General features: G+C 40.1%; 1 protein-coding gene across 3 annotated transcripts in view; it reads right to left on the bottom strand.

Moving 5' to 3' along the window:
* The window catches only part of ptch2 (patched 2), a 113,977-nt gene extending 91,736 nt beyond the window's left edge, over window positions 1–22,241 (bottom strand). For 2 of the 3 annotated variants that reach the window (XM_059984104.1, XM_059984105.1), the window contains exons 1-2: window positions 20,073–22,241; window positions 18,109–18,301 (exon numbers count right to left, since the gene is read on the bottom strand). In XM_059984104.1, coding sequence (XP_059840087.1) covers window positions 18,109–18,301; window positions 20,073–20,213 — 334 coding nt within the window. In that variant the 5' untranslated portion in view covers window positions 20,214–22,241. Of the gene's footprint in view, window positions 1–18,108; window positions 18,302–19,384; window positions 19,897–20,072 lie in introns of those variants that run through there. The other variant, XM_059984106.1, reaches the window with a different exon arrangement.
* Between the last annotated feature and the right edge of the window lie 4,538 nt (window positions 22,242–26,779).

Raw genomic sequence — 26,779 nt, 5'->3', positions numbered from 1 at the left:
AATATTTTCTAGAAATAGTTACTGAGAGAGTGTAGTGATTGGAAACATAATCTTTCAGGTGAGGTGTTCAACTTAAGCCCCATCTGTTTTCTCGACTCCACAAAAGAGATCTAATGGCTCTATTGTGACTTCAGTATCCTGACCAATATTTATCAAACAACATCTAAAAACAGTCACTTTTTACAATTCTATCTGCAGAATTTTCCTGGAATAGCTGCTCTATTTCTTATATTTCAACTGTGACTAAACACTGAAAGCATTTACTTAGAACACTTAGGGATGTCCCAGAACTGTGAAAAAGCAAGTCTTATAGTCAAATACTGTAAAATGTTAAACTCCTTAAGCAGATCACCTCTTGATCTTCTATAATTAAGGAAATACAACCTACTCACTCTATATATATACATATACGCACATACACAAACTATTTTCTTAATGGTTACTAAGCATGACGTAACAATATTAATCATCCACTTCAAGGGTAATTAAGAAAAATAAGTCTCAGGTCCAGAAATTCCAGTTCACCAAGCGTACAGATGAGATAGAGCAGAGCAGATTAACAGAAAGGTTACACCTGGTTGGTCCATTCAGATTTAATGTAAGACCGATCCAGTTTTAATTTTCTCCGTGTCACTGACCATTCCCATTTCCCAGCTATTTCTTTCTCTCTGACGGTGGTGTCTGAAAAGAGGATGCTGTCCAAGTTGCATGCCATCTTGAACAACGACTCCCATCCACTCCATAATGTACTGGTTAGGCACAGGAGTACATTCAGCCAGAAACTCATTCCACCGAGATATAACACTGAGCGTCACAGGAAGTCCTTCCTACCTGTGACCATCAAACTTTACAACTCCTCCCTCGGAACGTCAGACACCCTGAGCCAATAGGCTGGTCCTAGACTTATTTCCACTTGGCATAATTTACTTATTATTATTTAATTATTTATGGTTTTATATTGCTATATTTCTACACTATTCTTGGTTGGTGTGACTGTAATGAAACCCAATTTCCCTCAGGATCAATACAGTATGTCTGTCTGTCTGTCTGTCCGTCCCTTCATGTGCTTTTCCAGTTCATTTCTAAATACTACAATTGAAACTGGTCTTTATCAGACAATCACAACCACTGGCAGTGAATTCCAAATCCTAACAACTAAGTTTTATTGGAAGTTTATCCTCAAGTGAATTTTGCTTCTTTTTCAAACTATCTTCATTCAATGTCCTCTGGCTCTTGACCATTCAGCCATTGTGAATAGCTTCTCATCACCTCATCTGTCTAGACCTTTAATGATTTGAAATACCTCTGCCTCTGCCTCTGCTTTCTTGATCCCAAGAAGAGCAATCCCTACTTCCCCTATCTATGCATGCAATTAAGACCTTAATCTTAGGAATCATTTCAGTGAACGTCCATTACACTCTTTCATGTATTCCCATAAGCATGGTGTCGAGAACAGGACATGGTATTCCAGGTGTGACAAACAATGTTTTAAGAAGCTTCATCACAAATTCCTTGTTTTTACAATCTCTGTTTTTACTTATGTCCAGAATCCCACAGGTATTTTAATTGCTTTCTCAACCTAGCTTGCCATTTTCAACAGTTTAAGCAATATTTATCCCAACACCTCTCTGTTAGAATCACAGTCTTAGTTTGGCTCTCCTCATTCTTCCTAACACCTCATTGTCTCTCAGCCAGTGACTGACCATTCTACCAGATTGTCTTTCTCATGAAGTGCATTACGTATCCATTCTTGCAAATCACCATACTTCCATGGCTTGCGGCATTTGCAGATTTGATCATTCTGCCCTGTACACTCAAGTCTAAGACATTAATCTATATTAAGAAAAGCACCGACTCTTGGGAATATCACTGCATACTTCCCTCTAGTCTAAAAAACTACTAACTCTGTTTCCTGTCACTCAGCCAAATTTCTATCCTGTACTACTGCAGCGCCGCCTATTTCTAGGGCTTAAATCTGCTGCCAACTACAGTTTAATTGAGGCTGCAATACTACAAATTTCTGTTTCAAGCAAGCTCCATATCGGGTCTTGGTAAAGCAGTGGAGAGGGAATCAGGCTCTGGAGCTGGATTTGCAAGAATGGATGGCAGGATGGAGATACATCTCCACCAAAGGAGGTGCAAGGTGCTCCACCCCTCCGTTAGCCTGCAGTTCACCCTTAGGCAAGGTGTAGCCCCTGATTAGCTCCCCCACCCCCTCCCTCCCAATCAGGGTTACAAGAAGCTATAGGAGCAGTTGGTGGATGGTCATTTGAGCAGCTGGTGCATATCACAAGTCCTGCTTATGTGGCCACTGATATCTCTCAAGCATATTGATAATGGTTGGGGTCACCCATCTTGTAAAGACACTGCCCAAAAGGAGGCAACGACAAATCACTTCTGTAGAGAAATTTGCCAGGAACAATCACAAAGACCATGATTGCCCACGTTATATGGCACAGCACATAGCGAGTGAACTACCATAACAGAGGCGGTAAAAGAGTCCTACATTAAAATTGTCTGACAGACAGAGGGGAACTTAAAGTAGTGTGAGGGACTTTTTTGGGGGGGGACATAGAGGTAAGAATTGGTGGAACAAATAAATGGGTGTGGGGAAGACAAGGAAATCGTGAGTGCCAGACGGGCAAAAATTAACATTAAGGGTCTGGTGTGGTAAGTAGTGAATGAGGCAAAAGGAAGGTAATGTTCTGGTCCATCAGTGTTTGGGGGAGGGGATAGCAGGGTGGGGGTGGGGACAGTCAGGGGTAAGAAGAAGAGAACTGTGAAGCATGTGTGCGAGAATTACCTGACGAGTGTTACAACTCAGCATTGGGTTATTAATTCCAGTTGAACCAGGAGTAGCCAATGACAGTACACACTCCCACAACCAGTTAAACTAAGGATTCCATCAGGTGCACAAGTTGAAGTGAATCACTAAAGAGGGTAACAAGTCAGACTGGCCTGGCCTAAATCAAAATGATCTGAAAATGTTTATTATTTGGGCTTCACTGTGAGTAAAACCGATTTGCATTCACTTAATGCCAAACACATACAGTATTACTCCCTTCCCCCCTTCCTCTATTCCCCACTCTACTTCTTCTCACCTCCCTATTACTTCCCCTGGGTCCCCTCCCCCTTCCCTTTCTCCCATGGTCCACTCTCCTCTCCTATCAGATTCTTTATTCTCCAGCCCTTGACCTTTCCTACTTGCCGGGCCTAACCCATCGCAATCCAGCTTGCCTCGTTCCCCTCACCACATCTTTTTATTCTGGCATCTTCCCCCTTTCTGAAGAAGGGTCTCAGCCCGAAATGTCAATTGTTTATTCATTTCCATGGATGCTGCCTGACCTGCTGAGTTCCTCTAGCATTTTGTGTGTGTTGGTATAGTATTACTCAATCAACATGTTAGGTCCTTATTTGTTCTCCAACCTGTTGTCTCTTTATATTATAAAATGCAGACACACAGAACCTTCAAGTTATCAATTGTAAATCATTCCTAGTTGATACTTATTTTAAGGCATTTGTAAGCTAACGTAGCATTTTATTAGTAGGCAATTATCCAGTAGGTATATTTATAGCTTGTGATTTGTTGCAATCTTTAGTGTAACATCTCATGAACGATGTATATACTATTTCCTGATTTCACTACCTTCAGCTAAGTCACAATCTTTCCATGAACAATTTAATTTTTAATAATATCCACTGCAACAGTTTAAGGAATGGAACATCATTGGGATAACATCTATTTTGATTACTTTTCAAAAAGAATTGTAAACTAATATTTTTTACATAAATGCATCATGTAGATTTGAGATTTATATTAATAATTTGCTCATTATTATAATTTTAAATCATTTCAAGTCAAGCAATTTTACTACTTTGAAAGTTTTTAATATGGTTGAATAACTTAGACAGTATAGCATCAATGTTTTCTTCAGAAAAGTTGTCAGGGAGTTACTTCATTCAATTAGTTGTCATAAAATTGTTTATATTGATGCTGATATGAACAGAAATTCAATATTATATTTTCCTCATTTGTTTGTTACAATCTAAAGAGACAACATAATTAAGTACTTTGAGGGAGCTAGTACAGTTACCTAAAATGAGAAGTTTATTTCATCCTCACCCCCCCCTCCCCCACCCACCTCTCCTACACAGAGCACAGAATATTTTTGATATAACATTTCTCAAATGAATAGATAATTCTTTGGGCTTGCATCAGCCTTTTTGTCAATCAAAAAACTCCTACTTTATTTTAAACTTCTTTAATTTGCAAATCTAATACGAAACAAGTCACCCTTCGAACTGGGCTTCAGTGCAGTTAGCTCCTCATCCAGCCTTCTCTTTTCTTCTCCCTAACAATGGTCCCTTGGCTCTATTATTTCCTCCATCCAAACCTTTCAATGCTTCAGCTCAGATGGCCAGAAATTTTTTCCCAGTCAATGCTTTTTCCAATAAGCTATTTACATATTCCCTTTTTTTGCCAAAAAGCCACATATTGAAACTAAAGTTTGTTTTCCCTCTGCCTTTCCTAAATCCTTACTGAAACAAATGCTGTCAATACTTTACCACCTGCATCAGAATCTTTATTTCGTATACATGCAATTATTATTATTCAAAGTCTCAATGTTGTTTGTTAAATTGCCCTGAAGAGAAGGCGAATGCATAATTACTGATCCATGTGTGTTTTTACATGAACTCAAATAGAATAAAGCAGAGTACCTGACAACACTAATACAGTAGTTGCAACTGAAACAAGACTTGACCTAAAGTGTAATGAAATCACCTCAAAAGACTACAGCAATATATCTGGTGAGAAAGTGTCAGGTACGCAGATGGGATACTGAGAAGTGACATCATTATTGCTTCAAGGATATTCATATTGGTATTCTCAATAAGTAAAAAACAGATCTTCTGAGCACTGGATTCCTGATTCCCTCCCTGCAGATCAGAAAATGCAAAGTGATTTTTCCTCCAAATCACCCACTTAACACTGCTTGGACAATGTGAGGAAGGTTTAGTTGCTTGCTGTAACCATGCATTCCTCATCTGCTAAAATTCCCAATCCTGACCTGACAATGCCTCTTAAAATTATTTTGTAAGTTAATTTGTCTTCTGTTTTCTGCTTTAGTTACAACTAACAGTGGATTCTGGTTAATTGGGACGCATCAGGACCAGTACATTTTGGCTCAATTAAGCCGCTGCACCTGTTAGCCAAAATTTCGTGGAAATAGTTAAAAAAAGCAAAACTTCCATTTTAAATGAGTAACAGATTGTGTGCTTAGATAAAATACCAAACAAATTAGGATGTTACCAATACTACTACCGTACTATAAAACTGTGGTAGTTCCTAATAGCTATCAGAGGAATTTATGCTGTGTTCTTTTGATTGACTATAAATGAACAAAATCAGTGCAGACACCTAATGCAGTTAGTGGACTACCTTCTCACAATGATTTTGATGATTACATCCTCCTTGTCTTCATTTTCACTGAAGTATTGAAGGTCACTTTCAATACCTTCAAATTCTTCCTAGTTCCTAGTTGTTGAAGTTATGAAATCATTTCATTTTCACACCGGGCCGTTTCTGGCATCTCTAGACCTCAATTCTTGAAACTGCAGTGACCGAAACAGTTCTAAATTGTCTTCCTGCTTATTTCTCACTAACAACCAGTATGAAAAATCATTGCTTTTTGAACACAAACGCACACAAACGGCACTATTTATACTGGCCAGTCTAAGGCCACGCAAACGCATGCAACTGATGCTAATTAGAAACCGCTTGCAACGGTCCCCTGCTGTAATTAAGCAAAATAATGTCCCAGATAAACAAAGGGAATCTCAGCTAATTAGTTTTTGGTCTTAAATAAGAGTTGTTCCAAATAAGCAGCTGCCCCAACTAACCAAAGGCCCAATTAAACGGAATCTACTCTGTTTCTTATTCTAAAATTATGGCTAAAATAGAGTGACAGAAATTAAGTTGTAGACTTCCCATTCCTAAATAGGGAATTCTGCAGGAATACCAATAATGGGCATGGAAGACACAGAAGGGATGAGCTAGATCCCTCCAAGGGCAGAACTGCTTGACAACACATCAGTAAGCTGATCGCTGAAAACACCTTTCGTTACTTCTGTTAGGGAGGAGGGAAATGAGTCTGAAGACCAACATTCAACGATTCAGGAACAGCTTCATCCCCTCTGCCATCAAATTTCTGAACAGTCCATGCACACTATCTAAATTTTTCTTCCATTTGCACTGTTTTTAATGTATAGGAATTTTATGACTTTGCACCGTATGCTGCCAGGACACAATGTGTTTCATGCCATTCAAGACAATGATGATAAACCAGGTCTGATTCTGAAAAGGACAGTAAACATATTGGCAGAAATGGTCAAGTTAAGAGGCTTCCCATCCTAGTTAAGAGGCTTCAGTGAGAAGCAATATGCCTCCAACTACTTACCTGGTTAATTGCAAATAGAATTTTCCGTAGAGCAATGCAACAAAGACAATAATTAAGTGAAAACATCTGTAAACATAATTCTGAACGATTATTCCTATAATCCATTTACATTGATTACACCTCGTTTCATCCTTCAAATTCCCAGAAAACAGAGAAGTCCCAACAAATTCTAATTCATAAGGACAAGCACAGTTAACAAACAAAAGACTGCTGATCTTTGCATAGGACCAGCTTACAGAGGTTTACCTAAAATTAGTGGGTGAATAAGTCATTTAAATATTAGAATCTAAAATGAAAAGCAAAGGATGGTGGAATGTTGAAAATTTTCCAGATTTGCGGTTTTCTGTTTCTCGTGCTTCACAAATTTGCCGTTTGGGCCTATCTGTCTGAAAAACTGAGGGAAGCTATAGTAATACAAGACCACCATTGCTGAATTAGTCCGTGCATTGTGTAACGTTGTTTCACTCCATAACAATGTGCATGACGGGAATGTGGATTTTGGCCAAATTCAGCCGTAATCAGCGCTAGATATCACTAACAAAGGTCACATGGATGGCCAGTGTGAGAAAAACACTGCCAATCAGAGTCTCTTCTAAGGTTGGGGGTGGGGGGTAAGGTTATTGCGCCAATTACCACTATTCTGCATTTAATCTAATGCACCTCCCAATATCAACTGCGCAATCAATATTCAAATACTCAGAACTTTCATCAACTGGTTAGAAGATGAGCCTCTTTGATCTTTGTCAGAAATACAGAACTAAAATACGGATGAAGCTTGAAATTTGAAATCAAAGCAGAACATTCTGGAAATACTCAACAGGTCAGGTGGAACCTGTAATGAGAGAAACCGTTAATGTTTGATGTTGGTGGCCTTTTCTTCTAGTGAAAAATCACTGATCTGTAGCAATGACTTTGTTTTTCCTTCCACAGACACCACCTGACCTGCTGAAAACACCCAGCATTTACTGTATCTTTAACTCTTAACTTGTCCAGAGAGCTTACCTCAAAATTTGATTTTATAACCTAGAATGTCATCTCTTCTAATAACAGCTTCTGGCACTTTTAGTTGGTAGTCACAATATTACGAACTTAATTTCGTAATGTCTCATTTATTTGAAGGAATTTCATCATTGATGAGGGTTAAGGTAGCTCAATACTGTGTTAGAACCTCTCGTCAATCAGGCTGCTACCCCCAAAACCTACTTAAAGCTTCTTGGCTTTGCAGCATCTTCAAAGTCTGAGTCCTGGGTTCTCCTCTTCCAGTCAATGAAAAGAGAAAACAGTGAATGAGAGGGGGAAGAAACAGAAAGTAATTTAACTTGTCCTTCTTCGCTTAGTATTTTCTTCACTTACCAGGCAGAAAACAAAAGATGGGCCAAAGAAATATTCAGAATGAAAGGTAAAGCCTGAGGAAAAATAAATAAAATTACAGAGGAGCAAGAAGGCGTGAACAGATTGAAGCTGGGAGAGAACAGCTTGGATGATGAAGTTTTTCACAGGGAAAGGCGTTATGCCATGAAACGCACAAAGTATTACTGTGCTAAGGTGGCACAGTGTCTCCATAAGGCCAGAAAGTCTAATTCTTAAACTAACAAGGGCTGAGGTCACTCAGCGTATAATTGTTTGGTTAAGGAATTTTGAAGCTTGGCAGGTGGTTGTCATTTTGAAGCTGTAATTCAGAAGTATGTCAGATTAAAAGGGAGTGACAGGTGGCGTGTGGCATGTGTACACCGGCTGTATTATTTGTTTTATGCTAACTTAACTACAGGTACACATGTACCAGAAGAAATGCAAGTTTAGTATAGATTTTTTTAATGATGTAGTTTCTAATCACAAGACACTCTGTTAAGAAGTTCTCAGACCTGTTGGAGTGGTATCCATTTTGACAAGTGGAACACTGATTTTTTTTAATGCTTTAGGTGTAAAAGACTAGAGACCAAGAGCCAGGAAGTGAGTGTTGACGGTTGGCATGGATGGGGAGGGCTGAGCTCTATGACCCTTTCCCTTTTCAACCACATGCATAGCCAAACCATGTACACGAAGTACTCAACACAGAATCTGCAAAGCCCTGACAGGAGAGAACTGCATTTTTTGTTTCCTACACTCTCCAGTTTGACTTCCTGCATGACAATGAGCTATGGGTGATTCTTTATGATGTGGATGGCCCTCCAACTTTCAGGAATAAGGCCTCTAATACAGAAACATTATGGATAATTATATGGACTGCCAGGAAGTTTGATGCCAATACACCACACAAATTAATAAATATTTATTGCACCAAATATTTTTATTATATACTCTCAACAACAAAAACTTATTAGGCCAAAAATTTCCAAATTCTCTTCAAAATGGGCATGTCCTTTCATTCTCCCCTCCGCTATACCATACGTAACGCAGTTCAGGAAACTTTGTCAAAAATTCCTTTCTGCCTCCCAAAGTAGATCAGGCAAACCTCTCCAAAAAGCCCCTAGAAATAGTTAAAATGAACTGAAAGCCTTTGTTCACAAAATTGACTGTAAAATTATTAGTAATTTAATCAAATTGCAATCAAGCCGATTGTTTTATTTCACTCTACTAAGAAAGGGTATCTATATGAGAACTAATTGCTGTTTTCCTCATTCATAGAAATAGCTTTAGATAAAATTAAATAAATGTACATACATTAACAGGACTTAATTACAGTTCATTGGCTAACTGGAAAAAATATAGAACACGTTGGGCACCTGAATACTTAGAAAATATTTTATTAAATTAAAATAACAATGAAACGTGGCTATTCTAGAACCAAGGAGACGAACCAAAGGGTTAGTTGACCAATTAAGAGTCTGAACTGTTGAGCTTTCCTTTCACAAAGTCTCATGTGCTTGTGTGTGAACTTTTAGTTGAATCCAATTAGGAAGAACCTGTCAAAAGGCATTAGGAATGTCTCTAGGGTTGATGCTGAATTGTGACATGTAACTCATCCAAATTTGCAGCACATCTTGGATCTGTTGGGGAGCCTCATTTCTTGTGCACAAGATAGGTAAGACCTTCACCAATTATAAGCTATCGACATAGCTTATCTATTTTACAAAATTGTAAAAGGGATAATATAAAATGGACAAGTCTGAAAGAAAAGAGGAAGCACTATTTGATTATGGATAATTTATCAAACACAGTGAAGAAGAATATATTTCCACAATGATAACCCATTATTTTCTCTTTGATTTATGCTGCTTTGATTTTACTATTTTGGTTTGGTACAATAATCCAAAATTGGTGTGACACAAATCATGTTCTGAAACAGCACGCACATTCAAATCAAAGTGATATGCACTGCCCATCATGGCATCAGACCACAAGACCCCCTACAGAGAATCACTGGGATTTCTCTCTCTTCTATTTGTGCTATTTACCAGGCGTGTTGCAGACGAAGGGCCCAGAGCATTGCTGAGAATCCCTACCACCCCTCCCACGATCCCTTTGACCTACTGCCATCAGGTAGAAGGTACAGAAGCATCAGGATTAGGGCTGCCAGTCTCTGTAACAGCTTCTTCCCTGAGGCTGTGAGACTAATGTACACTCTGAGGTCTCGTCACTAGGACAGCGAGCTGTTTACTGTACTCTTTACTTCGTACCTGTGGTGCGCTTTCCTACATGCATTTTGAATTATATTTTATTAACTTATTTATAATATAATATTTTTCGTTTATGTGCTGTGTGTGATACATGTTGTGTGGATGTACTGTGGTCTAGAACATTTCATTAAGTTGTAAATACAGTACGTACTGTCAAACGACAATAAACTTGGACTTGACAAAGGCTGCAGCAAACAAGAAGATCCAAACATGGAACGATAATTCCTTTCCAAACTGCATAGTTCAAATGCAAAGAATTACACTGTGCATCAAAATAAAGTCAAACAATCCATTGCTCAGGTAACATAAACCTCTATTTGCAATTATTTCTGCAATTAATGTTAATTTATAAGTCATACGTCATTTTATATGATGAATGTTTGACCTATCTACACTGAAATCATTGCCTTATGTTTTATCTCAATGTTTTGTCCTCTATCCCACATAGTGCTCATGGATGATTCAATAGAGTATCAAATAGGCATGCTAAAGTAAAATTTAAATGGGATTTAGTCCTTCTAAAACCTGTTGCCACATATACTTTGAAAATATTTAACAAACTTGAAAACTAAAATCCATAGAATCCAAGGTGACAGGAGATTTCCTTAACATTCTCTTAATATGTTTGCCCTCAAAAAAATCTTACATTGTGCAGCAGTGTGAATGCTGCAAGAGAATACACAATACACTGAGGTCTCCTGGGCACGTATTCAACAAAAACTACGGGTTACTTTCCAGACAGATTGTAATCAACTCAAAGATTTGCCCAGGGTCCTTTCAACACTGCTTAACAGAAAAGTGCAGTATTTGTGAGAAACTGGCTGGTGAACCACTTAAACATGATTCAGATAGGAACTTTTGAACAAGCCATGGGGGATTGTTGGAGCTCTAACACAACCAGCTCAACCCTCCAGTTCTTTTAAAATGCAAAGTGTCAACTCTTTCATATAGTTTGTACTCAGAAGCTGAATTTCAAATATTTACATGGAGGTTCAGGGAAAAAAAAAGACTTGATTACTGAAATGTAGAAGTTCCAAATTATTTCACTCCTTGTCATTGCCTGTTAGTGTTTCCAAGTGTATTTGACCCACAAACTGGAGTCATCCTCCACTTTCCACATAACAGACCATCTAGTGAGACACATGCAAAGGTAATCAGAAACTGTGACAAGATCCAAAATAAGAACAAAAGCAGAAATGAGACAAGTAGCTATTCAAATATAAAGCAAATTAACTAAAAACTGATAAACCCCAATAATGTTGCATTATGTAATTAACCTATTTATTCTTTTTCATCAATAGCATGGGCAAGGAATTAAGTTACACTGTTGAGAAATTATTATTATTATTATTATTATAAGACACAGGAGCCGAATTAGGTCATTCAGCCCATAAGGTCTGCACTGCCATTCCATCATGGTTGATTTATTATCCAGAGCTGTACTCAGTTCTGGTTGCCTCACTATAGGAAGAATGTGGAAGACATAGAAAGGGTGCAGAGGAGATTTACAAGGATGTTGTTGCTTGTATTGGGGAGCATGTCTTATGAAAACAGGTTGAGTGAACTCAGCCTTTTCTCCTTGGAGCAACGGAGGATGAGAGGTGACCTGTTAGAGGTATATAAGATGATGAGAGACACTGATCATGAGAATAGTCAGAGGCTTTTCCCAATGCTGAAATGGTTGCCACAAGAGGACACAGGTTTAAGGTGCTGGGGAGTAGGTACAGAGGTGATGTCAGGGTTAAGTTTTTTACTCAGAGAGCAGTGAGTGCATGAAATGTGCTGCCGGCAACGGTGGTGGAGGCGGATACGATAGGGTCTTTTAAGAGACTTTTGGATAGGTACATGGAGCTGAGAAAAATAGAGGGCTATGGGGAAGTCTAGTAATTTCTAAGGTAGGGACATGTTTAGCACAACTTTGTGGGCTGAAGGGCCTGTATTGTGCTGTAGGTTTTCTATGTTTCTATTATCCATATCAACCCCATTCTCCTACCTTTTTCCCCAGAACCTTTAATAACTTTACTAATCAAAACCTATCAATCTCTGCCTTCAATATATCCAATGACTTGGCCTCCACAACTGTCTGTGGCACTGAATTCCACAGATTCACCACCTCTGACTAAAGAAATTAATCTCATCTCTATGATACTGTACTCATAATTCCTGTTGTCCAATACACATCATTAACCCTTTAACGTTCCTTTATAACTTATTTACTAATTTCAAGATGATATTATCCCATGATACAGTACTGGTCTTCCCAACATATTTTTCCACTTAATGCACATCCACTGTAACTCAGCAACAAGTATGCAGCACCTTAATGCTGTTACATTTCTAGAGAGATTCAAGAAAATTAAACAATTACAGAAAGTATAAAATGAATAAGCTATCATCAATCAACCTTTCTTATACGACAGTACAAAAGTTAAACACTTTTCCAGGTCTGACCAAGAATGGTGGAATGTGGTTCCTCCAGAGAGTTTCCTTGTGTCAGCTACACATATGAGGAGACACTGACGGTGAAGGACATGAACAGTTTGTTCTGAGCAAAGGAGAAACTGCAAGTAGGTGAGTTGCTGGAGAATTGAAGGACCTGTTCCAGCAGTAAACTCATAAATTTCATTTATAAGAGGAATCACCATGAAAACTTTATCAAACTGCCTGAAGAATAGTTCAGGAGCAGCCTGGTACTTTTAAAATTCCGATGCAGTAGAGCAAAGGAAATAAAAGCAAACTGCTAATTTGTTACTGGTAGCTCATAAGCAAGTTGTCTAATGAAATCTTATATGCCCAACCTTGTTAAGCAGCAAGGAAAACAGATTTTAAAAAATGAGGTAATCAAGCTCTTACAGGGCATTTTTAAAGTATCTGCAAACCACAAAGTTATTTTTGAAAAACTCTCAGTGTTCCTTAAAGGGTTAACATAAGTTGTGCAGTCTTGCAAGTGCAGCTTATTAAACAAAAAGATGCAGTGCTTTAGAACATAAAAGTAAGAACAGCTGCTCTTCCCCATGGTGTTGTTTCTAGAGAGGAAAAAAAAAACTTTTTTTTTGAAAAAAGCAAGATGAAAGAATTAGGAGAGGTATCAGACTCTTCTTTATTCTTTTTCCAACTGCTGTGGAAATCTTGTGTGCAAACAGGTGGGTAAACTTTAATGGCATTCAGGTTTCATAAGAGAGGTTCCCTTTATTGTTGAATGGAGTCCAGGAATAGTCTAGGACCACACACACACACACACACACATACATACACATACATAACTCCATGCTGGGTCAATAGCTCAAAATGGCGTAAATTTCACACACTACATCTGCTCCCAGGAGCAAGACTGCAGAAACTTTTCGGGGGAATGGTGGGGAGTCAAGAGCAGGTTTATAAAGGTTTGGAGTGTGAAAACTAAATTGAACACATGGCCTTTAACTGCCTGAATTAGAGGGAGATGGGAGAGTCAGAGAAAGCACGGCTCACAGGAGAAGGAAGAGAGTCATGGAGAGAGACAAAAAAAACCCAAAGGTAGCAATTACCATACAACTGTTAAAATAAAAACAGCAATGTGGGGGGAGACTGGAAAAATAAGAAAGGAGAAGCTCGGTTAGGAGATAGAAAAAGGGCACATAAGTGTGTTCACAGTTAAAGTAGACAAATTAGTCGTGTAATAAATAGCAGCTTGAAACGGCTGAAATCAAAGTCTGCGATAAACCACTCACTACTACACTCTGAAGCTATGCCACATTTCTACCAGTAGATGACTATGTTATTGTAAATTGCATTTGGAAACATAAGCTGCTGAACATGGCTGCTTCAAGGCTGACTTAACCCTTCAAAGTCAACAACTGAATGTCTGTATCCAAATGCCATTTTCTTCCAACATTGAAAGTTGTATTTTCTTTTTTATCTTAGGAACTTAATTTATTATCAAATATTTGATAATTTCAGAAACATGAGCTGTCTTCTAGGTTGCACTAGAGGAATTTTACTTATTACAAGGCAGGAGGAGGCCAATCAGCTGATTGAGTCCATTCTGGCTGTCAGCTAAAGACCCTATGAGTCCCATTTCCCCTCCTAGTTCCTCATAGAGCTGCAGTTTACCGTTACACATCCTTCAATTCAGTTTTGATTTCTTAGAGCAACCTCAGCAACTTTTTCTCCCACTGATCTTTCTGCAACTATACTCTCTCAAATACCCCTCAATTCCCTGACCACCAAAGGCAGGGGTAATTTACATTAACTAATTAACCTACCAGCAGGCATGTATTTGGGAGGTGGGAAGAAACTGGAGCACCTGCAGTCACAGGGAGAACGTGGAAACTCCACACAGGCTGCACTCAGAGTCAGGATCCATCTTGGAGCAGCTCTAATAACTATTGCACCAGCATGCCATAAAAATTACATTAACTCTTTAATTATTTCTTCCAAGCTAAAAGCTAAGCATCTGGAGAACTGAGATAAAATTGTTTCAAAATTAAAAAGAGCCATTAACTTCTTTAAAAATAAAATTCCTTATGCTAAATTGATATCACAATGCATTATCCATGGGATTGTGCATGGTTATTTTGCCACCTTATCAACAACCAGGCCATCCAATGTATGAGATAAGAGATAAAATATTAATTAAAAGCTTAACACCAATAATAACATTGATATTTGTAATTATATATCCATTGATTCAGGCTGGTGCTTGAATTAGAATTAAAAAATTGAATTTTTGAGAGATAACGCTCAGAAACAGGCCCTTTGACCCACTGAGTAAATAGAATATTTTTGGAATTCATTAAGAAACTGGAACACACAGGAAACCCCACTTGGTCACAGAGAAATAGTACAGACTCTACATAGATAGCAGTGGAGATCAGGATTAAACCTGGATCATTAGAACTGTGTGGGGGCAAGGAAAAACTCAGTTTCTGCAGACCATTGGGTTTAACATCACTCGTGGAGATTGCCTAGAAATGATAACCAGGAACAGAATTAGCAGTCACTTAGACAAATGTAGATTGACTGCCAAAAGTCAGCATAGGTTTGTTAAAGATAAGTCATGACTAACTAAAGAGGTTTAGCTTTTAAATCGAGTAACAGAGAGGATCGATGAAGGAAATGAGGTTGATGTGGTATACATAGACTTTCAAAAGACAACTGATAATGTGATACATAAGAAGTTTATCTAAATTAGCCATGGAATGTGTTGACTACTGCAGTATTGGTAGAAAACTGCCCAAATAACAAGAAACAGCAATTGTGAGATTTTTTTTGGACTGGATAGAAGTGTACAGAGGAGTCCATCTGCTTTTCTTGATATACGTTAATCATTTAGACTTGAGTATACAGGGCATAATTTCCAAGTTTCCAGTGATGCAACATTTGGAAGTATAGTGAACTTTGAGGAGGATCGCAATCAACTTCAGGAAAGTAAAGATAGGTCTGTTGGAATGTGTGGATAGGTGGCAAATGAAATGTTAAACTGAGATACATTTTGTTAGTGGTAATATAAATTGGAGGGGTGTGGGAGCTGACAGTTATGGAAATATATGTGTACATTTCATTAAAAGTTGCAGGACAGATTGAGAGAGTAGTAAAAAATAGGATCTGGGATTTTAAGTCAAGTCAGGGTACAGGAGTTAGGTAAAAATTCATGATATTTATTAAAGATTAATTAAACCCCCCAAAATGGAGTAAAGTGGCACACTTTGGAAAAGATATGATGGCTTCGGAGAGAGTCCAAAAAAGATTTACTCAAGTAAAGTAACTCCAGTAGGAAAGGAAGGCCCTAGCAGTATGAATAAAACACTTGCTGATTGGAGGAGATAGGACTTCCCAAATCCACAATTCTACCATCAAGAAGGATAAGGGCCACAGGCACATGAGAACCCCACCAAGTGCAAATTCCCCTCCAAGCCACATGCCATCCTGACTTGGAAATACGTTGGTATCCTGTCACATTTCTAAATGCTGGAAAAGTGAATCCAACAGGACTGTGGAAGTACCATCTCCAGAAGGGCTTCATTGATTCATGAAGTCTGTTCACTAATACTTCTCATCCACAATTAGGGCTGGACAAAAAATGCTGACCTTGCCGGCAGTGCCCAGATCCCCAAAAGTAAAGGACGTTATTACGTGCATAGAGTACAGAAGATGGGAATTTTCTCCTTGTAACAGAGAGGTTGTGAGAAGATCACATGGAGATATTTAAAATCATTAAGGTAACAGACAGAATTAACAGGAAGAAGCTACTCCTATTATTGCACCAGTCAGAGACCAAAGGACATAGAAATTATCTGACTTTCTTTATACTCAATGGGCAGGATTGATGGTATATTGCCAGGGATGTTGACTGAGAAAGTTTCAACTGTGCAACTCAAATGGGAGCTGGATATTTATCTAAAAGAATGCTACAGGCAGAAGATGAATGAGTGGGAATAACTAGATTCCTCTCATATAGAGCTAGTATGTTCTTGAGGGACTGAAAGGCCTCCTCTGTGCTCTAACTATTCAATGACTTTTCTTATCGTGTCCTGCTGTTCTAATACCCCTTGTTGCTCCCTGCATTCGCAGTTGCGGTGTGGACACCATCTGGAGTACACCCACAACCTGGAGTAACGACGGGAATTACAACAAATGGGCTCTTTGCTAGGAAACCAGTTAAAGGGTTTTAATGGGGCTTGAACATTTACATCTTCAGATTTTTGGATAACCTATAATTTCTTCCCTCTCTCCTTTATGTACATAGAGTTAGGGAACTACTCTTGGACAACTGTGCAACTCATAAAGTTTAAACAATGCCGTGCAAATGCAAGGAGTAAATGGAACCAGTAGAGTATCAATTCACCACAGAACACATTTATTTCACAATGATTTTCTGTTCCCATGTCTAAAGTACTATAATCAGTTGACCCACAAATATAAATTTGAGGAAATATTACTCCATAACTAATATCTATTTCAAACCAAAATAAGGTACACAAAGCCTTGTATTAATTCAGCAAGCGTAATGCAAAAACATTAACATGTTCTGTTCTCTGATAAATAACCAGGAAAATATATCTGTATATAAAAAATTTTGCTGACTTCCAAGGTAATATTGGCAATGCAATGGAAAAGCATTCAGAATGTGTACTGCTGCAGTGATCCTCCAGTATTTTGTGTGTGTGTTAAACTGAGAATAAGACTGGAATAAATGAGGTTATGGAGAGTGGAAAAAAAACATTTCCAGGAATTTAGAACTTTTTGCATAATTAGGTTCGTCTAAAATGTTTTACAGCCAATGTGGTTCTAACTTCATTGAGAGAATATGACCAAAAACTTGTGCGTGACAAGGTCCCAGAAAAACAGATAATGTGTTGTTCTGCAAACAGACACAAAGTACTGTATGAACTCAGCAGGCCAGGCAGCATCTATGGGAAAAAAGTACAGTTGACGTTTCAGGACAAAGGGTTTCAACCCAAAATATCGAATGTACTTTTTTTCCATAGATGCTGCCTGGCCTGCTTAGCTCTCCCAGCATTTTGTATGTGTTGTTCGGATTTCCAGCATCTGCAGATTTCCTCTGGTTTGTAATCTGTTGTTCTGGTGGTTTTTGTGGGCTAGATGTAGACCCGGACACAAAGAGCAACTTCCCTGTATGTTCTTGGGACAATGATGAAGGATCTTTCATAAACACCTGAGAGGATGGAAGGAACCTTAGTTTGGTATTGCTAATGGAGTATTGATATGCTTTGGAATAAGTTATCAATGTATTTTTTGACAAGTTAACAGAAGATGCACGTTGTATATAGTTTTTTAGCATCTGCAATAAAGAGATTCATCATTAGGGGAATTTGTCATTAAAGACACACTACACACTTCAAAGAATTGCAGCAAGTGTTTGGATCTAAGATAGAAATGGCACTCAATGATAAAATTAGACAACAAAGGTCACTTTGAAAACAAGGTTTGAGTAGAGGCAAGAGTTTCATCATCAATAGCTGGATTGTAGTAAACCCAACTCTATGACCCTTTATGTTTTTTTTCCTTTGTGTGTTCTCATTTCTTCTTACCTTCCACCCAAAGCTGCTCGATGTCAGTCTCAATGCTTGCAACTCTGAGGCCAACAGCAAAAGCTCCAAAGACCAATAGACCAATGAAGAGGATCTTGCCACAATGCCGTTGGATTCTGCAGCCCAGCCTGAAGAGCAGGGCCTGGAAATGGGCTCGCAGCCACAGTGGAGCCCAGCGCCCCTCTGCCCTACCCTAAGGCAAAAAGACAAGAGCATTAGACCCAGCTGCAACTGGAAGAGGAAAGCTAAACAAGGAAGAAGTGAGAGGATGGCAATGGACAGGAAACGGTAGGCAATGAGATGAAAGGAATGACAGAAGCAAGGGAAGGATGACAAGAGAGAAATCATGAGAACAGGGTAAAGGAGAACGGGAACTTATATCAAGGTGGGGGAGAGAATGGGATGGCAAATTTTGCATATGCAGAAATGGAAGAGAGGGAAGCAAGTGAAGGAGAATCAATGGGAAAATGAGAACAAATCTACCAAGAGAATGGAAATAAAAACAAAAAGGGATGTGTGCACAATTTTATAGATAAAAAGCAAAAAGCATAGAAAGCAAAAATAGTGGTGAACCGGAGGAGAGGTACAGAAAAAGGAAGCTAAAGACAATGAATGGATAAAGACAGTGAATGGATAAAGGGGAGAACATGTTACACCAGAACTGGCAAACAGCAAGGAAAGTTAAGTTCAGAGAGGAAACTTATTTGCTGTGGCAACAAGAGAAAAGCAAATGCAGAATGAAATGGTTACTATTAATGAAGAGATGTAATTTAGGAAAAGCTAAAAAATATTGCTGGTACTTCAAAATAGATGCTTAGAAAACCTAACAAAGTTCAATTTCTCTTGATGCCATCTTCATCACCCCCTTTTTAGTTCCTCTCATCACAATCCCATTTTGCTTTCCTTTCTCTTGATTCATTTTCAGATTTCCTCCTTCAGCACCTTTCACCACACCATGAATGTTCCTGCATCCTTTCCGATCTGCTATTTCTTCTCGATCTATCATATCGTTTCACTCCCTCTTTGCCCCTCGCTTTCCTCATTTTGTTAATGTCATACTCAGCAGTTTTAGTCAGGTGTTCATTGTTCCGTGTTGATCCTTTCCTGCATCCTTTACCATCGCCTTCTGCTCGCCCCCTTCGTCACCCACATCTCTCCGTCAGCCCTGCCATTCTCACTGCGTATTCTGTCCATTTGCTTTCGAGCATTTTTATCACCCTTCATCATTTTTTTTTGTTGGTCATCTTTCCTTCCCGTCAACTCTGGCCAAACGTACATTGGCGGCTCTCTAAAACCGTCAGGCTCCTCTTGACATCTGCTCCGTCTCTGCAAACTTCCCTCTCATTCGCCTCTCCCACCTTCCCCGACACACACTCCGTCACATATTCTGCGACGAGTAATCTCCATGTAGTTCAGTTAAAGGAAAACCTGACACCCTTCCCTGGTTCAGCGATCAGCGATCACGGTGCCAGATTTGTAGTTAAAAAGCTCCCTGGACCCGCAACATCCCAGCGTCCCGGGTCAGCTGCACACACAGGGATAACGGCGTGCTGACACCTGTGTACACTTTCTCACCCGAACACCGTGTCCGCACATTCCACAGAGGTAGGCACAAACACACTAAACATACCCCCGTCTCATAAACCCCAGGCGGGGTATTCACCAACATCTGTATGGACCGGAGACATGCTTTATCAATGTTCTATGAAGAGAGTTTTTGAAAATATTGACAACTACTGTTATTTTTAAAGCATCGGGGCACAATTCTTTTGGCTGGGAGACGTGCAGTTTCTAAATTAAAGACAACAATCTAGCATTAAACAAACGTCCGGCTCAGAAACACCCCCAGCTCTTATTAATACAGCAATTTCAAAAACAACTTCCAGGAGTCCTGCCGACTTCCTGGTGTTATCACGGGAGGAGAGAGTTAACAAGCACAATATTCTTTTTTTCTCTTTTTGCACCTTAGAGATCTGTTTCAATGCGAAAGCAGCGTGGCAGTAACTGGGTCTCCGCAGCAGATCCGAGCAAGCGGCCGGGGCTCGGTGACTGTACCTCGGGGGCAGTGCTCCACCGTCCCGGGCAAGGTTAGAACCCGAAGCCATGTCGCTGGAAACCAGTCGCGGATCGTTTGGTTCAACAACAACAACAATAGTAATAATTCCCCAAAAGTGACAAGAATAACAGCTGGAGAGTCCCTAGTCTCTTCCTGAGCGAAAGCCTGATATTTCCATCCCAACATTTCGCGCAGAAATCCTCAAGGATCTTGACTCTACATCCACGTGTAGTCTTCTCCCTCTCGCTCGCTCGCTCGCTCCTTTTACTCGTCCTTCTAACACCATGGAATAAAAAAAACTCTTTCAGCTCAATCTTTACTTCTGTCCCCGATCTCAGGCATCCAACATTTGGAGAGAAAAACCCGCCTCCAGCCCATCAAAAAGAGTTGATGGAAAGTCCTCTCGACCGGATTCCCATTGGCTAAGGAAGAAGCAAATTACTTAGCAAACATCTACTATTATTAGCTGCTAAGCAACAGCTCACCAAAGTGGACGGACCACCCAGACTGCAGAAGCATCAATGGGAGGTAGCAAAACTGCCTACAAGATCTCTGCGGATCTTTCCAAACCCTTGAATATTTTTTGTAAAAAAAAACAAGTTTCCCAACTGATACATGAAGTTGACAGCTAAATAGGACCATATATAGTTTAGATATATGTATACATAATGGTTTTTGTCCTGGCAAATAAAGTTTGCTAAATAGTTTTTTTCAAAACTTTAAAATTGAAAGTAGTGGGAACGGCAGTTCTCGCTCTCTCTCACACGCACACGCACACACAGAGCCACACATAGGTCTGTGTATGTGTATTTATATTAGGTATGTATGCATGTATATAAAACGTCGTGAATTGCCTCGTGAGGTACCCGGGCCCCTTTAGCCCAACAAACGCAGGGGAGGTCCCAGATGAATTCTGGAGACTGCATAAATAAACCAAGGGCAACTAGATCTGAATAAATGTTCCGCAGAAATCTGGCATTGCAAATGCTGGTAATAAAGTGGAGTGAAAATGAATGAGGTAAACGTGTGGTGAAACTGCATTCAAACATTTACAAGGCTGGGGAGCTAAATATTTTATAACGTGGGGAATAAGAAGATGATAATGTAGAGGGAAAAAAACAAGTGATCTTAATCATTTTTCTGCAATGCAATTAAAACAAGTAAACAACATATGCAAATATAGGTCGCTTTCTTTTGAGACGCGATTACAATTCATAAATATCAGCCCCCCATAGCATTATCCAACCCGGCTATCAGATTGCGCAAATAAAGCTTGCATAGGGAGTGCAAATTAAAAAGGCGTTAAAGATTCCTAAATCAGTTGGCATTTTTGACTTGCGGCTTTATAATTAGGCGTACACGAGTGTGCGCTAATATAGTTTTACATAAATGTGTGCGTTGTGACTTCAGAAAATGTTGTTTTCGTTACAGCCAGCAGCTGCAGCATGTTTTTCCTTCCCTGAAGGTTGTTTACCAAGCGGCTAAAATCCTGTGGAAACCCTGACTGCCTCCTTCGACAAAAGCATGTGTATATGTTAACATTACTAGTGTCCAACATTACCTTAAAGGACACACAGCGTGCCACCCACCAGCACTGATAGGATTAATTATGATAATTTATTTCTTTTCCCCTTTGTCGATCTAATGAATAGTCTTCTTTAAGATTTTTAACGTCTTTTGTTTGTCTTTTAAGGATGCATTGTAGGATTGCAGATAGCAGGTGGTTATTCCAATCCCGCCTTTGTCTCTATTGGAGGCTTGACGGAGCTTCGGCCGGACGTGGGTTTACTCCTAACTTGCTTCATTCAGCACAATCCACAACCGTGTTAAAATGTAGCTGCAGAAGGAGCAGTATTGTAAAATCTTGTCCTCCGTGGGTCGGTTTCACACACCCTGTTAAATGGTATCCATTTCCCACCCCCAACCTGTGTAACCAGTCAGCGAAATATTTTACAATGCGAGATACGTGTAACAATCTTTTCAATATTCCTAGATATTTCACGACTCTTCACCCTTAATGTTTGCAGCCTTCTAGAAAAGCGCCCTTTTAAACAGTGTATAATCCCGAGCTGCTTCTATCGTTCCAATAAAACCTGAAACACAGCAAACGGTTTCCTTTTTTGCCATATTTTTCTTTTAGATCACAAGCTACGTTATATTAAAGAAAGCTGTAGGCAGCTACAGTTTTAACAGAGACATATAAACTACACGCGTTGCCCCGCTCCGAATGGTGTCCAATTAACCTTTATAATAAATGTGAGACCCAGACTGAGTTCAACCGCACAGTCGCCCGTTTGTGTGGCTGAGGGGCCCTGTGTCGGCTATACGGCGCCCTCTGCGGGGCATTGTCTGAGACAACGTATCCACGGCCCAGGGATGGTCCCAACGGGTCAGGGGCAGCTAGGAATTCCCGAAACTCCAGATGTTACATAGTAATTTGCAGACTTTAAATTGCTGGTGGAATAGCAGATTGAATTGGCGTGGAGTGAAATTAGGTTATGAGGTTATTTGGCGGAAGCCTTGCAAGAGGAGATCGAGGCTGGTGCGAAGTGGCGTTTGGTACGAACGCTGGAACTTACTGGGGCAAATATTCGAGAAAGTTAGCCAAGTACTAAAGGGAAGTCGAATATAAGTCACAGAGTAATACAGGCCTGATGAAGGGTTTTGGTCTGAAACGTTGGCTGTTTATTCCACTCCATAGGTGCTGCCTGACTTGCTGAGATCCTCCAGCCTGTTGTGTATGTTGCCATGGAAACAGGTTCTTCAGCCCCACTCGTCTATGCTGACTATGATGCCTACCTAGCTAATTCAGTTTGCCGTCGTTTGGCCCATATCCTAGTCTAAACTTCTCCTATCCATGTAATGCTGTTATTGTACCTGCCTCAACCACTTTCTCTGGCAGCTTGTTCCATACACACACTACACTCTACATTAAAAATGTATCTCTCAGGGTCCTTCTAAGTCTTTCACCCCCCTCACCTTAAATATTCAATTTTTAGTTCCCCTTCCGTGGGAACAAAGACCATGCATGATTACATGACCTATGACTTGCATGATTTTGTTCACCATTATAATGTCACCCATCAATTTCTTACATTCTGCAGAATACAGACAGACAGACATACTTTATTGATCCCGAGGGAAATGGGGTTTCGTTACAGCCGCACCAACCAAGAGTAGTGAAGAAATATAGCAATATAAAACCATAAATAATTAAATAATAATGTTAATCATGCCAAGTGGAAAAATAAGTCCAGGACCAGCCTATTGGCTCAGGGTGTCTGACACTCTGAGGGAGGAGTTGTAAAGTTTGATGGCCACAGGTAGGAATGACTTCCTGTGACGCTCAGTGTTACATCTTGGTGGAATGAGTCTCTGTACTCCTGTGCCTAACCAGTACATTATGGAGTGGATGGGAGTCGTTGTCCAAGATGGCATGCAACTTGGACAGCATCCTCTTTTCATCCTCCACTGTCAGAGAGTCCAGTTCCACCCCCACAACATCACTGGCCTTACGAATGAGTTTGTTGATTCTGTTGGTGTCTGCTACCCTCAGCCTGCTGCCCCAGCACACAACAGCAAACATGATAGCACTGGCCATCACAGACTCGTAGAACATCCTCAGCACCGTCCGACAGATGTTAAAAGACCTCTGTCTTCTAAGGAAATAGAGACGGCTCTGACCCTTCTTGTAGACAGCCTCAGTGTTCTTTGAGCAGTCCAGTTTATTGTCCATTCGTATCTCCAGGTACTTGTAATCCTCCACCATGTCCACACTGACCCCTTGGATGGAAACAGGGATCACCGGTGCCTTAGCCCTCCTCAGGTCCACCACCAGCTCCTTAGTCTTTTTCACATTAAGCTGCAGAAGTCATAGAAATAAAGTCATAGCCTGTCCGAGTTATCTCTATAATTTAGGCATTCAAGTCCTGGCAGAATTCTTGTGAAACTTCTCTGGACTCTTTCCAGTGTAAGATTGTCTTTTAAAACTGTACACAGTACACCAAGTGTCCGTACAACGTTAATGTAATGTCACATCTCAGTGCTCAAATTCACAAAGGCCAATATGCCCAAAGCCTCCTTCACCTCACTGCCCATTTGGGATGTTGCTTCAGGTGAACTATGTACTTGCTCTTCTAGGTTTCTTTGTTCCAAAACGTTCCAAGGGCTCGGCCATTCACTGTATTAATGGGAGATTTTAATTTCCTTGGTATTGACTGGACCATCCAGAGTGTTAAGGGCTTGAGTGGGGTGGAATTTGTGAAATGTTTCCTGGGTCAATATATAGAGGGTCAGACTGAGGGAGATTCAGTACTAGACCTCCCTTTGGAAAACCAGGCAGGGAAATTTACAGAAGGTGCAGTCAGGGAGCATTCTGGCCTTAGAAACCATAATCCTATTAGTTTTAAGATAGTGAAGGAAGAGGATAGGACAGGTCCACTGGTTAGGGTCCTAAACTGGATCAGGACTAAGTTTAGTGAAATTTGACAGGAACTAGCAGAGGTCTATTGGGTGAACCTCTTCAAAAAGAAAGCAAGTGCGAGACTTTTAAGAGTGTGATATCAAGTGTTCAGGGGCAGCCTGTTCCTGTTAGGGTGAAGGGCAAACCTGGCAAGTTTAGTGAACCTTGGCAATATCAAGGCTGTAGTCAAGAAAAATAAAGCATACATTGGGTTTAAGAGATAGGATCAAGTGAATCCCTTGATGGGCAAAGAGAAGGTATGAGATAGATCTGGCAGGTAAGGTTAAGGAAAATCCTAAGAGGTTCTGGAGCCATATTAGGAGTAAAAGGGTGGCTAGGAAGAGAGTAAGTTCCTTAGAGAGCAGCAGGACTGCCTATATCTTGAACCAGAGGAGACAGCTGGGATTTTTGATGAAATTTCTCTTTGGTGTTTATTGAGTAGAACATCATGATTGTTCAAGACATATTTGCACCGTCGTTAGCCACTGGAGGAATTCCTAAAGACTGGGAGGTGGCTAATGTTGTTTTGTTTTTAAGGGTAGCAGGACAAACCAGGGAACTACAACCTGGTCAGTCTGTATTAGTGGTGGGGAGGTTACTGGAGAGAGTTTGGATAGACAGTCTAATTAGAAAGAGTCACCATGGCTTTGTGCATGGGAAGTGGTGCTTGACAAACCTTTCAGAGTTTTTGGAAATAATCTAAAATGTAGATGGAGGGAGGGCAGTGGATATTGTCTATTTGGACTTCAACAAAGCCTTCAACAAGTTCTTGCATGACAGGCTAGCTTGCAAGTTACATCCCATGGACTGCATGGGGAGATAGTTTGGTGGATTCAAAATTGGCTTGGAGGAAGGAAGCAGAGAATGGTTGTGGAGGCTTGTTTCTTGGAATGGCCAGTGACGAGTGGTGCACTCCAGGGGTCAATGTTGGAACTCCTGTTATTCGCTATTTATATAAATAAGGTGGATGCAAATGCACAAGACTTGATCAGTAAGTGTGTCGATTACATAAAATTAATGATAGTGAAGAAGATTATTGTAGATTACAATGGGATCTTGAATAGTTAGGGAAGTGGGACGAGGATTGGCAAATGGATTTCAATATAGATTGTGTATAAGTGTGAGGTGATGCATATTGGAAAGTCAAAGGAGCTTAGGAGTGGTAGAGTACTAGAGGGTTTAAAGAAACAGAGGAACTCAGCAATACAGATGCACAATTTGTTGAAAGTGGCATCACAGCTAGACAGAGAGGTGAAAATAGTGTGTAGTATGCTGGCCTTTATCAGTCAGAGCAATGAGTGTTGGTGATGGGACATTAAGTTGCAGTTGTATAAGTTGTTTCCAAGGCTGCTTCTGGATGTGGGACTGTTCTGGTCACCCTATTATAGGAAAGATGTGATTACACTGGAAAAAAAGTGCCAAAAAGCTTGATGAGAATGTGTGCCAGGACTAGCGAGCCTGACATGAAGAGGCTGGCCAGGCCAGGTCTTTGTTCCTTGGGGAATGAGTGGTGACTGTACAGAAACGTTTAAGATTATGAGAGGCATCGGTAAGGCGGATGGTAGCAGTCTTCTCTCCAGGATGGGATTCCAAAACTAGGGCACAAAGGATTAAGGTGAGAGGGGAAATATTTAAAGTGGACTTGAATGGCAAATTTTGCATGCAGAGGGTGGTGAGGCTATGGAATGAGCTGCTACAGGAACGTGCTGAGTTAAGTACAGTGGTATAATTTTAGAAGCACTTGGCTAGTACATGAAGCTGGAGCTTGGGGGGTATGGGCTAAATGCAGAAAGTCGATTCTAGCTGCATGTTCGGTATGGACTCACTGGACCAAAAGGCCTGTATCCATGCTATATGCTCTATGACCTTATGAATATAAATCTTATGTGAGAAGGATTGTGATAGAATATTATTATGATAGAGTGGTTCAATTAGTGTATTCAGTGAGGTTTTATTTTCCCTTTTCTCAATTTAGAGTTTCAGCATGGTAACAGGCACTTCCAGCCCAATGACCCTGTGCCACCCATCTACACCCATGTGACTAATTAACCTACTAATCCATACTTCTTTGGGATGTGGGAGGAAAGAGGAATACCAGGGGAAACCCATGTTGTCATGGGGAGAACGTACAAACTCTGTACAGACAGTGGCGG

Source organism: Hypanus sabinus, chromosome 11 (genome assembly GCF_030144855.1).
Source record: "Hypanus sabinus isolate sHypSab1 chromosome 11, sHypSab1.hap1, whole genome shotgun sequence".
Classification (NCBI taxonomy): Eukaryota; Metazoa; Chordata; class Chondrichthyes; order Myliobatiformes; family Dasyatidae; genus Hypanus; species Hypanus sabinus.
Note: the sequence above shows the minus strand (reverse complement) of the source record. Positions and strands in the feature narration are given on the sequence as shown.